A 12051-nucleotide genomic window follows, 5' to 3' on the forward strand; every position below is an offset into this window, starting at 1 on the left:
GGAGGGAATGTGGCTGGAGTGAGAAAGAGGTGAGAGTCAGCGGGACCTAGGGTGGTGTTTTTTTTTTTTTTTGCAACGAAACCACCAATTTCCAGGGCCACCCCCTTCCTTTAATTCTATTGTTTTTTGCACGGCGTGGTGTGTGTCTGTGTGTGTGTGTGTGTGTGTGTGCCTGCGCGCGTTTCTTTACTTTCAAACATATTTCCATTTTTAAAGCCCGGAACTGGAAAGAGAGCTGCCGCTTGCTGGGCCAGGGAGAGGCGGGGACCCCGCTACACCCAGGAGGCGGTGTAGCGCGTTGGGGGCTCCCGCCGGTACAGAAGTGAGCGACTGTGGCTTTAAGGAAAAAGCCCAGGTCTGGCGGGGAGCGGGAGTTAGGGACAGGGGAGGGGTGGGAAGAGTAGGGGTGCGGGGAGGAGTCCTGATGTAAGAATGTTAATGAGAGGCTCCCCTAGCCCAGCCGCCACCCCACCCCCCCCCACCCTCCCCACCCGCTGGAAATACAAGCCGGGCCTCGGCGCGCCTTGTGTGGTAACACGCTCCGCCGCTGCCACGCTATTTAAACGCGGGTTATGGATCCAGGAACCGGCGCGAATCAATGAGATCAAACGCGAGGGAGATGCACCGTCAATTACAAGCACTTGGACAAGTCTAACTTTTTCTTCTTTTACAAATACGCTTTCAAAAGCAACCTTAGCAATGCCCAAATAAGAAGCCACCTCTAAGCAAAATAGTATATATAAAGGGAGGGCGAATATATATATTTATAAAAAGTATATATATAAATCTATTACAGGCGTACAGGTTTACACCCGGTGAACTTTTTCTTTTTCTTTTTCTTTTTTTTAAACGAGTGGCATTGCAAAGGAGGACTCTTCCTCTCTATCTTTTGGCGAGTTAGTGAAGGGGGTATTCTGTTTTCTTAGAGCGCCCAAGGGGGCGCAGGGACCTCGGAGAGAAGAGTGGGGAGGAAAGAGGAAGGGTCGGTGGGGGGCAGAGGGCGAGTCCGCAGCGAGGGCAGGCGCTTTCCTGCGGCACGATGCCGTCCCTGCTGGTGCTCACTTTCTCCGCGTGCGTCCTGCTCGGTTGGGCGTTGCTGGCCGGCTGCACGGGTGGCGGTGTCGGCGGGGGCGCGGGCCCGGGCGGCGGGCGCCGGGAGAGAGAGGCGCTGCCGCCGCAGAAGATCGAGGTGCTGGTGCTGTTGCCCCAGGACGACTCGTACCTGTTCTCCCTGGCTCGGGTGCGGCCGGCCATCGAATACGCGCTGCGCAGCGTGGAGGGCAACGGGACCGGGCGGCGGCTTCTGCCACCCGGCACTCGCTTCCAGGTGGCCTACGAAGACTCGGACTGCGGCAACCGCGCACTCTTCAGTCTGGTGGACCGCGTGGCGGCGGCGCGGGGCGCCAAGCCCGATCTCATCCTGGGGCCTGTGTGCGAGTACGCGGCGGCGCCGGTGGCCCGGCTAGCGTCGCACTGGGACCTACCCATGCTGTCGGCCGGGGCACTGGCAGCCGGCTTCCGGCATAAGGACACGGAGTACTCGCACCTCACGCGCGTGGCGCCCGCGTACGCCAAGATGGGCGAGATGATGCTCGCCCTGTTCCGCCACCACCAGTGGAGCCGCGCCGTGCTGGTCTACAGCGACGACAAGCTGGAGCGGAACTGCTACTTCACCCTCGAGGGGGTCCATGAGGTCTTCCAGGAGGAAGGCTTGCACACGTCCGCCTACAATTTTGATGAGACCAAAGACTTGGATGTGGACGACATCGTGCGCTACATCCAGGCCAGTGAGCGAGGTGAGCGGGAGTGCGCCTCGGGCCCCAGGCCCTAACCCAACCGCTCTCCGCGGCTCTCCCTACACGCCCGTCCGCTCCTCTGGGGACCCCACTACCCGCTGCGGCACTGAGGACCCGGGGAGGGCGCGTGCGCTTGGACTCGCCGGGCTGTGCGCTGGCTGGCTGCGACGACCTTTGACCATCACCCACGGCTGTGGTGGGGTGTACGTAGAGCGTCCCGGGGAGGTGGTGGAGCCTGGGGGAGGGGCATGTGAGCCCGCAACTCGCTAGTGCTCTGGTCCAACAGGTGCTGTCAAACCTCCTGGGGTCTTTCTTTCTCGCTTCCCTGGCTCCGGCGCCGGGCTTGTGGTTAGGGGCTCACTACGGGTGCCCTTCTCCAACCAGGGTCTGAAGGCGCGACGAGGCCGAAAGAACTTGTTACCCGGTCTTTGCCGACGTGCGCCCCCTCCGAGTGCGGAAGCGTACGCTCTACAGCCGACGCTCCGCCTCACGGTCCGCTCTGGTCTCCGGGTTTCCCGGCTGCTCCTTGCACACATCCCAGCTTTCTTTTAAAGGCTCATTGTATCGCCCTTCTCATTCCTTCCATGGCCCCTCCAGCCCCTTATGAACGGGCTTCTGTGGTTTCCATCAAAAATGCCTCGCAGTGTCTGGACTCTGGCGACACTCACTGCCCCCGGCGCGTTCGGCATCGCGGTCTAAAGCACCGGCAGCTAGGCTTTGCTAGAGCGCGCGCGCTGGAGAAGCGGGCGCTGAACCTCCTTTCCACGTCCCCCCCGCCCCCGCCCCCTTGTAGTTTTCTCCGCGGGTCTTTGGGGGTTTGAATAACCACCCAACTGGCCAAAGAGCTCAAGGTTGAGGGTAGTGTCTATGGCTAGAGGGAATGGGAGGAGAAGCGGCTGGTCACGGATACATAATCGCGGACCCCCCCAGTGCGGCTGGCTCATTGTACTGCAGAGTAGACCTGCGGGATGGCGGGCGGAGATCCCAGCATAGCGCAGCTCCCTCCTTACCGATGCCAGGTTTGGGGTGCATAACGCTCAGGGAATCCTGCCTGCTCCCGCTCGGCGCGCACGCGCCTCGATTGTCAGTGGGGTGCAACCCCAGCAAAGCTCCCCACTACCCCACGCGGGGAGACGGAAGGGGAGAGGGGCCGAGCCGGGCGCGGGGCTAGCCCGCGACTTGGCAGGGCTGGGCACCTGGGCGCTGGCCGTGGGAGACAGCGCAAGCGGAGGCAGGGGCCTCAGGAACAGGTGAGAGTGGGTAAAGGTTCCAAAGAGGATGGCGCTGCGGTCATCCCCCTTCCCAATTTGACTACTTCGGACTCGGCGTGAACGCACTCTTTAGAGCGAGGAGGCGGGAAGTGTTGAGAGTGGGGATGCACGGCCAAGTTTTGAGCGTTCGAACTCCAGGCTGTCTGCGCCGAATTCCTGCCAGCCAAGCAGGCAGGGCGCCGGCTTTGCTGATTATGAAAAAGGGCACTTGTATACAATGGCTGCGGATTCGCCACGCCAGGCTGAGAAAGCCACATCTACTCTCCCACATCCAGTCCCCAGGTTATTGCAGACCCCTGCAGACCTCGGGCTGCTCTAGCCCCCGAACCTGATTATTCAGCTCTCACTCTCGAGGGCCTGGAGCTAGGAGTTGGAGACTTCCCAGCATGGGCTGGGGATGGGGGTGTGTCCCCGGGACGCTGGGCTGGTCCTTGCTATTTAACTGAGCACGTTATTCACTCAGTCAGTCTCTTCCCCCTACGGGCGAGATCCGCGGTCTCCCAATGCGTCCGTGATGCTACTGCCCTGAAGGTCTTAATGCCGGCGGTGACCTCCTCGCACGTGGCCTGGGATTCGTGGCCGAGGTCAGCCCAGAGGAGGGCAGATCGAGGCCACCGGGGGCCCCTCAGCCTCGCAAGGGTGTGGCTGAGCCAGAGGGTAGGGAGGGCGTCAGGGCCCTAGGGGGCTTCAAAGAGCTTGGGCTACAGTCTTGCTGCTGATTAGTTTTTAATTCCGAAAGCCTCGTAGATGTTCCCAAGCCTCTTTACTTTTTTTTTTTTTTTTTTTTTTCCAAGTTTGAATCTAGTGGTGAAAGTTTGCTTGACTGACTGGTATGTTTTACAGGTGATAAGGTTACCATTCTTACTCTAAAATACATTTCCAACAGTGACTTGGCAGTTGTTCAGAAATGTAAAACAAAATAATTTCTCCCCTAAGCCCTCCTCCCTCCCCTGAAATTCCCTACTCTCAGGAGAGAAAGCTGCTTGATAACAAAGCTCTCTCTGGGGGTCTTTTAGTTTTACTAATCACCTTTACTTCACCATAAGTGGTTAATGGGTTAACTAGGGGTCCAGTACAAGGATTTAGTGGAGTTTGAATTTTCAGAGCTCTTGGCCTGGCTGAGGCATTCACTGGGCAGGGAGTTTGGGCTGCTATAAACCTCTGTACCTCAGGCTTCTCAGGTAAAGTGGGGGGATGCTGGGAGGAGTAAATGAGCTATCTTACAGGAATGCCCTGAAGCAGTGCAGACGCCTACTGAGTGCTCAATAAAACTAGGTTTATTATAGTTGTTATAATTATTTTATATGTATGGTGATAATCTCCTTTACCAGAAGGCGAGACCATGTCAAGCGTGAGAAGCAGACCCTCTGGATCTGGCGGCTGCACTCAGCTGCTGCAGGGCCTGCCCAAGTCACTTACTTTCTCAGAGGCTGAATTTCCTCCTCTGTGAAACTGAGGTGGGATGAGAATCAGGCCTCTTCAGACTGGTATTTGGTGGTTCTGATTTCTGCTCACTCAAGTGTAAAATGGAACTGACTCTATTTTTGTCTTTGAAAATTCCATATTAAATATCATAGAACTAGAGAGTCCCCCCCCCCCTTTTGAAGATAATGCTTTTAGCACCTTTTCGGACTTAAGTTCATCTTTAAAATCAGATCACAAAAGTTTTAAACTCTCTTTTTTTAAAAAATTAATTAATTAATTAATTTTTTGGCTGCGTTGGGTCTTCGTTGCTGTGTGCAGGCTTTCTCTAGTTGCGGGAGCAGGGGCTACTCTTTGTTGTGGTGCACGGGCTTCTCATTGCGGTGGCTTCTCTTGTTGCGGAGCACAGGCTCTAGGCACACAGGCTTCAGTAGTTGTGGCACACAGGCTCTAGAGCGCAGGCTCAGTAGTTGTGGCGCACAGGCTCTAGAGCGCAGGCTCAGTAGTTGTGGCGCACGGGCTTAGTTGCTCCACGGCATGTGGGATCTTCCCGGACCATGGCTTGGCTTGAACCCATGTCCCCTGCATTGGCAGGCGGATTCTTAACCACTGTGCTACCAGGGAAGTCCCGAAAGTTTTAATCTCTTAAAGGGTAAAACTGATAATGCCACCATCTCTAATAATAATATGACTAAAATTTCATTTGGCTATTTGTGTGCTATAGAATGAAAAACTGAGGGGTATTATTTATTCTTCTTAGGGATTTACTATCAAAATCAATAATTAACATTTTTTCTCTCATGTTTTTAGCTAACATATATCACTAAAATACACACACCTGAGCATATATTATTTTTAAAAAGTCAACTACTACCCTCAATATTCTATACTCAACGATAAATTTATTTTTAAAAAGGGAAGTTTAAAAATAAATAATTTTTTAAGCAATAAAAGCCAGCAGTTGTTTTGTTGATACATCTCATAAGATGCAGAGCTAGAAGTGTGTGCACACAACATGTTTGTATGAAGAACTGTAGTTTTATCTTTTTAGTTATTAATATGTCATTATTCTTGGCCTGCATAACAACTGTAGTGATAACAGTATTTAATCAGTAGAAGAGTCATTTATTTTTTAGAATTAGGCTGGGGTAAATGACAGAGAGGTTGATCAGAGTTTTTAAGCAAAGAACCCGTGATAAATGTAAAATAACTAATTCACAGCAGGGCGTAAAAGAAGCATTGTAGGCTGCAGTGTAGAAATTCTGAAAGTCTTTGGAGTAGATGGAACTTTGTGAACAAAAAAAATAAAGGTGCCGTCTCTATTTTGCAAATGAAACCTATTGCTTATGTAAAGTAAAAACAGCCAGAGAGAAATATATTTTTTTAAATAATAGATTTTATTTTTATGGAAGTTATACAGCTATGTAGTTTAAAAAGTCAGAAAACTACACAAGTCTTACTAGGAACAAGAGTTTCCTATTCCCTGCTCCCCATATCTCACCTCCCAGAGGCAACTATTTTCAACTCCTGTAGCTATGTCTGTAGGTATTTGACTTCATACCTCTAAATAACATTATTTTCTATTTTTTTCAGGTTTAGGTCTTATTTCTTGCCATCCCAGGGGAAGGTAGTGATTTAGTTTTCTTCTACTGCCTGTTAACCACACACTCAAGCTTTCCTTCCAGTCATCCTTTCAATATGATTGTGTCAGGTTTTTTTTTTTTGGTTAGCTCAGTATTCAGTGTCTGTATTATTATTACCTTCTAAATGCTATATGTAGTTGAGCCATATAAGCTACTACAATGGTATTTCTTTATTGCCCTACTTGTTTTCCTTGGGGTTAAAAAAATAGTCTATTTTTGCTTAGTTTCCTATGAACTTATAACTAAATCATCTACCAATTCTCTATTTTAAGCCTCCTGAGTTGCTCCAGTTTGGTTATTTTCTAAGCATACCACATGGTTGCCACTCTGGATTCTTTCTTCAACATCCTCTGCAACTCTATCACCTCTCCCTTTTGAGCTAGATCCCTATGTGTTCCTCTTTCTTGGTTTATGCCCTTCTTTTGGTGGAGCACATCCTCCAGGAGCTTTCTGAGAAAGGATGGATGAGAGCTAAAGTTTGAGACCTTTCATGACTGAAATTTCTTCTTCCTACCCTTATACATAATTATAGAATTCTAGGTTGGAAGTAATTTTTCCTCAAAATTTGAAGAATTGTCATTTACATTCCAGTGGTGCTATTGGAAAGCTTGATTTGATTAGGATTCTTGACCTATTGTTTGCTATTTGCTTTTTTTTCTGTAAATTTTTAGAATCCCCTTTTCCTCCCAGTGTTTTAACATTTCATTCTGATTGTACTTCTGTGCCCGTATTTTGCCGTATGCCCTTTAGGGTATTGAAGGGTAAGTCTCTTCTGTTCACAAACTCATGTCTTTTAGTTCTGGGAAAATTTCTTAAATTATTTCTTATATCCCCTCATTTTCTCTGTTCTCTCTTTCTACAATTTGTTTTATTTGGATGTTAGGCTTTCTGATTTGGGACTCTGTTTTTCTTATCCCTTTTCTCCTATTTACCACCTGTCTTTTAAAAAAACGTTCCTCTTACTTAGATGTTTCTTTGGCTACTCCCACAGTTACTATTGAGTTTTAGTTTTAAATTTCTGCTGTCATATTTTCAATTTGCAGCACATGGCATATCTTGTTTTGCTTCCATGGAATAACCTCTCTTTTCCCTTGTAAGTTTAGAATTAAATAGAAGATGGATGCAAGAGTCAGATGGAGAATATGAAAATGTCATTTTTATTATTGATAAAAACCTATTGGAGAACATGGGTTTAGATCTGTTGCCACAAGGGCCTGCCTGCTATTACTTCCCATCATAATTAGGCAGAGTCATCCACTAAATCACAGGTAGTGCTGCAGGCCCCCCTCCAGGACAGGCCCCTTACTACAGGGTGAAAGTTGCCCGTAATGTGTACTCTCTGCAAGCAGACACACCCCAAAGAGGAAGGAAGAAAAGGCTGAGTCCAGGATGCCCAGTTGTCTTTTCCAGACTCAGCAATCAGACAATTCCCTCCTTCTCCTCCCCCACGGGAATGGGGGAGAGGGACAAATGAAGGCACATGGGGAGATGAAGATTGTCCTTCTGTCAGAGGTTGCTCCAAGTGTAAGCCTGAAAGGGGGAAAAGGTATCACCCTAACTCAGGTATGCTTCCTGGATTGTTTTGGGGTCTCTGAATTGACTTCTCTAGCCACCCCTTTGTACTTCTCTCTGCTATTCTTAGAGTGATTGCAAGAACGTTGCAGTAGGGAGAAGCCACTTAACAGAAGACATTGTGGGAATCAGATAGTGGAGGGTAACATGGAACATCACAAGTTCTTTGGCAAGGAGGAAAAAATAGAGCAGAATGATGAAGAGTCTATCCAGAAACTTGGAATCGCATCATCATTTCCTCTTCTAGAATTTTAACAATTTGACCAAAAAAGTTAGTACTTATATATTTAAATATATATTTAATATACTCAAATATACTTAATATATATTTAAATATTTATATATTTAAATATACTTAAGTGTAGCAGAAATTATTTTAATTGACCTCCACTTAAGCAGCTTGCAGGATTAGCTGATGCTCTCCTTTTCTCTATAAACTTCATTGGTTGTTGGTGAACGCTGGTAGCTGGTATACTTCTCCCATGTTTGCCAGCACATTTCTCATAAATCTGTTTATACCAGTTGTACTTATTATTATAAGTATGCAATTTAATTAGTTATTATGTAAACTGATGAAACATGAGTAAGAAGAGAAAGCTGTTTCAGTGAAAACTATTTTAAACCTTCCAAAAGATTGTATAGAGGCATGTTGCTAAAAATACTTGCTGTTGAATTAGGCATGAATGAAAAAGCCATAAGAGATTAGGGAACATTCTAGAAGGACTCTGCATTCTGACTGCTCGGCCAGTGTCTTTAAGTGCTTGCTCCAACTTAAGCTGGGTGATAATGTGCACTATGGGTTTGTTTTGTGGAAGAAAAACAATACCTGGCCCATGAAGATGGGAGTTAGGATTTCCTTTTGAGAGTTGGACCACATTGTCCACACAAAACAGATGAGATCTACAATAATTCCAGTCTGCTCAGATAGGCCCAGTGCTGCGCCGGGTCACTCTTGCTCGGTCCAAGCAGGTACTGACATTTAAAGAAAGAATGTGTCTATCACAAGGGGTTGGTCTTAGTGGTGATGGGAAGAGAGAGAAGGAGAAGGGCCAGGGCTGTAAAAATAGAAAAGAAGTGACAGAGAGGCCAGTGTTGGGCACAGCCCACCCAGGACTTGGGGAAGCCTGTGCTCCAGCCTGAGGACACAGCCTGTTCAGGCCTGGGCCAGGTGTAGCTCTTAGACGGATGCTTTGGGTTATTAAGACCTGATGCCTTTGGATGCTTGAACCCTGCAGCTGATCTCCCTGATTCTGACTTCATCCTCACTAACATCCTTCTGCTTATAATTTGGCTCCTCAATTAGCACTCCCAGGTCTGTGTCGGCACAAACATGTTTGTGACCATTTTGGTCCTCATTGAAATTAATCTTCACTTCAGATTATCTAAAAATATCTGAGTTAGGGTGTCGGGACTCTGCGCCCCCAAGCAATGACTCTACTCTTTATGTGCTGACAGAGTCAGCTTCTGTGTCTTAAGGTTTAGAGCCAGACTCTGGACTATGGTCAAGTGATCAAAAAGTGACGAGTTCTGCCAGCGGAGAGTCAGCCGGAGCCTCCTGGCCCCTCCTGGCGACGCCCACCCTGGGAATCCACACTCTTCAAACTTGTCCAGCCTTAGCCCAGGCTGTTTCGTGAGACACCTTGGCTCTTTCGTCATTTAAAGGACTAGAATCAAATCGGAGCTAAAACAAGTGTCTAGGTCATAGTGAGTAATGAGGAGTTTCTTCAAAAGCTTCCTTACTGAGACATCTTGAAATTTGACTATGTATCCCAAATATATAACTATATTTCCAGGCACAGACAACACCTACTCCCACAGTTATAAATCTTTCGGAGTTTTGTATTGTTTTAAAAACTTGTTCTGCAGACTTTCAGCCTGTCCCCTGAGCCCTTTTGTCGTAAGAAATGTCAGAGTCATGATCTAACACTCTGAATTAACCTGTGCAGTAAACGAAATGTCAGCAAGCGCCTGGCCCTTCCTGCAGGCTGCCAAGGAGGCTTTGGCACAGCCCGAAGTTTGTTCTGCATCTTTCAGCACCCATGCTTTTACAAAGAACATACACAACCTGCAGGGCTGGCACGCATGGCGATAATGTGGTCATGGCACCCAGGCTTCTCCTCTCCTCCATGTGTGCAGAAAAGCACAGCGGGCACTGTCTCGGGGGCCAGGGGCCATCAACAATGATCAAAATAACTGGATGAAGGCCAGGTCCCCACTTCCCTCTAGTCCGTTGCAGCTCTTACGTGGCAGGCAACGATATTCTGCAGCCGCTTAAAGCCTCTCAGCTCTGACAGCGTGGTTGTGAATTGAGAGCACATGGGGAGGGACCTGGAATCTTGGTAACTATTTCCTATATATGTTGAGACAGCTTGAGAAAAAGGGTTCTACATTCAGACTGCAGAAAGCCTGTAGCACTCGCTGCATCCTCTGATTTGCCAAATGAAAGCTTTCTCAGGAAAATGTGTTTACTATGCTAGTAAAAGTATAAAAAGCAGTTGACAAGCCTCACTATCTTATATTGGGCAAATCTGGGAATTTATTTGAAGTATTTTTTTTTAAAAATTCATTTTGAAACGACTGTGTATGTTTGGAAAAGATGTAAGAACATATAAAGCACCTCCGTATAGACGTCACCCTGATTTTCACCAATGGTTAGCATTCTGCTGCTATGCTTTGTCATTCTAATCTCTCCCTTCCCTCCCTTGCCCCTCCACATATATATACACACGTACATGTACATGCACAAATATTACTATCTTTTTATGAACCATTTGAGAGTAAATAGAGCTATCATGCTCTTTTACCCCTGAAAACTGAAGTGTGTGTTTCCTAAGAACAAGGACATTCACTCATATAACCACAGTAGAATTATGAAAAGCAAGAACTTTAACACAAACACAATACTATTATCCAATTTACAGACCTTATTCAAATTTCTCCAGTTGTCTCAATAATGCCCTTTATAGAAAAACTTTTATTATTATTTTTCTAAGGTCCAGGATCCAATCCAGGACCACACACTGCAGTCAGCTTTCTGTTTCTCTAAGTCTCTTTTAGTCTAGAACATTTCCTCAGGCCATCTTTGTTTTTCATGAAAGTGACCCTTTTGAAGGGCGCAGGTCCACTATTCTATACACTGTCCCCCAAGCTGGGTTTGCAGCGGCTTCCTTCTGATTAGATTCAGGTCGCCCACTGTGAGGTTTGGGGCCCGGGGTGTGTTACAGCAGGGGACTCCTGAGGCTGCTCCCATGGTGGGTGATGTTGACGTCCATCACTTGGTGATGGTGGCGATTGATAGCTTTCTCCACTGTCAAGCTGTTATTCTGCCCTTTGTAATTCATGAATAATTTGTGAGGATTCTTTAGGACTTTAGCCGTGCCCTGTTCCTCGTCAGATGCTGTCCTCTGTGCAGGGGCGTTTCACACGTCTGTTTGTTCCTCCCCCGCAGTGGTGATCATGTGTGCAAGCAGCGACACCATCCGCGGCATCATGCTGGCGGCGCACAGGCACGGGATGACCAGTGGAGACTACGCCTTCTTCAACATCGAGCTCTTCAACAGTTCTTCCTACGGTAACTCTGCCTCCGCTTTCCCCTCCCGCTGCCAGGGTGTCCAAAAGGGATTGTGAGACAGGGCCAATAACTTGAGTCATCTCAGTGGATTTGATTTCCATAGATAGGGTTTTAGAAATTTGTGATTCTGAACACTCCTACTTCTCATAAGTTCTCAAGCTTTTCTTCTCTGAGAACTTAGAGAAAAAAGTTACCACCGCCTGTGATGCCAAGGGACTTGGGGAGAACATAGCTCACTCCAGCACTCCAAAGGATCATAAATCCAGGCCCTGAGGACCCCTCCCCAGTGCATTTCCAACTTTGGGTTGCCACCATGATGGACTGCTGGAATAATTTTAGAGAGATTTGGGCAGAATTTTTAGTAGCATGGAATAGACTCGAACACATCAACGTAATAGAATAGAACATGTCAAAGTGTGTCACACATAGCATATGTATGGTTTCATACAACTTTTAGTTTAGTAATATGATTACATGTTTGTGTGTATATATTTATGCATGTTACACATGTATTTGTAATGGGCCACAATGTGGAATAAATAAAATAACCATTACTGTAAATTGAGGTAAAAAATTTTGTAAGGTTGCTGCTCCCAGCCCCTCCTCCTTCCAGATTACTGTCTCTTAGCTTCTCTTACAAAAAGTTGGGAAGCCACTAACAGTTACAATCGAAAGCATTTAACTCCTTAAAATGGATCTGGGGAAGTTCCCAGGGTTCCTGTGATGGTGGGTGTTCAAGGAAGTCATCAAGATCGCAGGTATAAAACATTTTCCCC

At 47.4% G+C, this 12051-nt stretch overlaps 1 protein-coding gene across 2 annotated transcripts in view; it reads left to right on the forward strand.

Moving 5' to 3' along the window:
• Nucleotides 1-468: 468 nt before the first annotated feature.
• Nucleotides 469-12051, forward strand: part of NPR3 (natriuretic peptide receptor 3) — a 67787-nt gene continuing 56204 nt past the window's right edge. Inside the window, exons 1-2 of one of the 2 annotated variants that reach the window (XM_061189162.1) lie at nucleotides 469-1796; nucleotides 11153-11275. In XM_061189162.1, the coding sequence (XP_061045145.1) occupies nucleotides 1040-1796; nucleotides 11153-11275 (880 nt within the window). In that variant the 5' untranslated portion in view covers nucleotides 469-1039. The remainder of the gene's footprint in view (nucleotides 1797-11152; nucleotides 11276-12051) is intronic. The other variant, XM_061189161.1, reaches the window with a different exon arrangement.

Source organism: Eubalaena glacialis, chromosome 4 (genome assembly GCF_028564815.1).
Source record: "Eubalaena glacialis isolate mEubGla1 chromosome 4, mEubGla1.1.hap2.+ XY, whole genome shotgun sequence".
Taxonomy (NCBI): Eukaryota; Metazoa; Chordata; class Mammalia; order Artiodactyla; family Balaenidae; genus Eubalaena; species Eubalaena glacialis.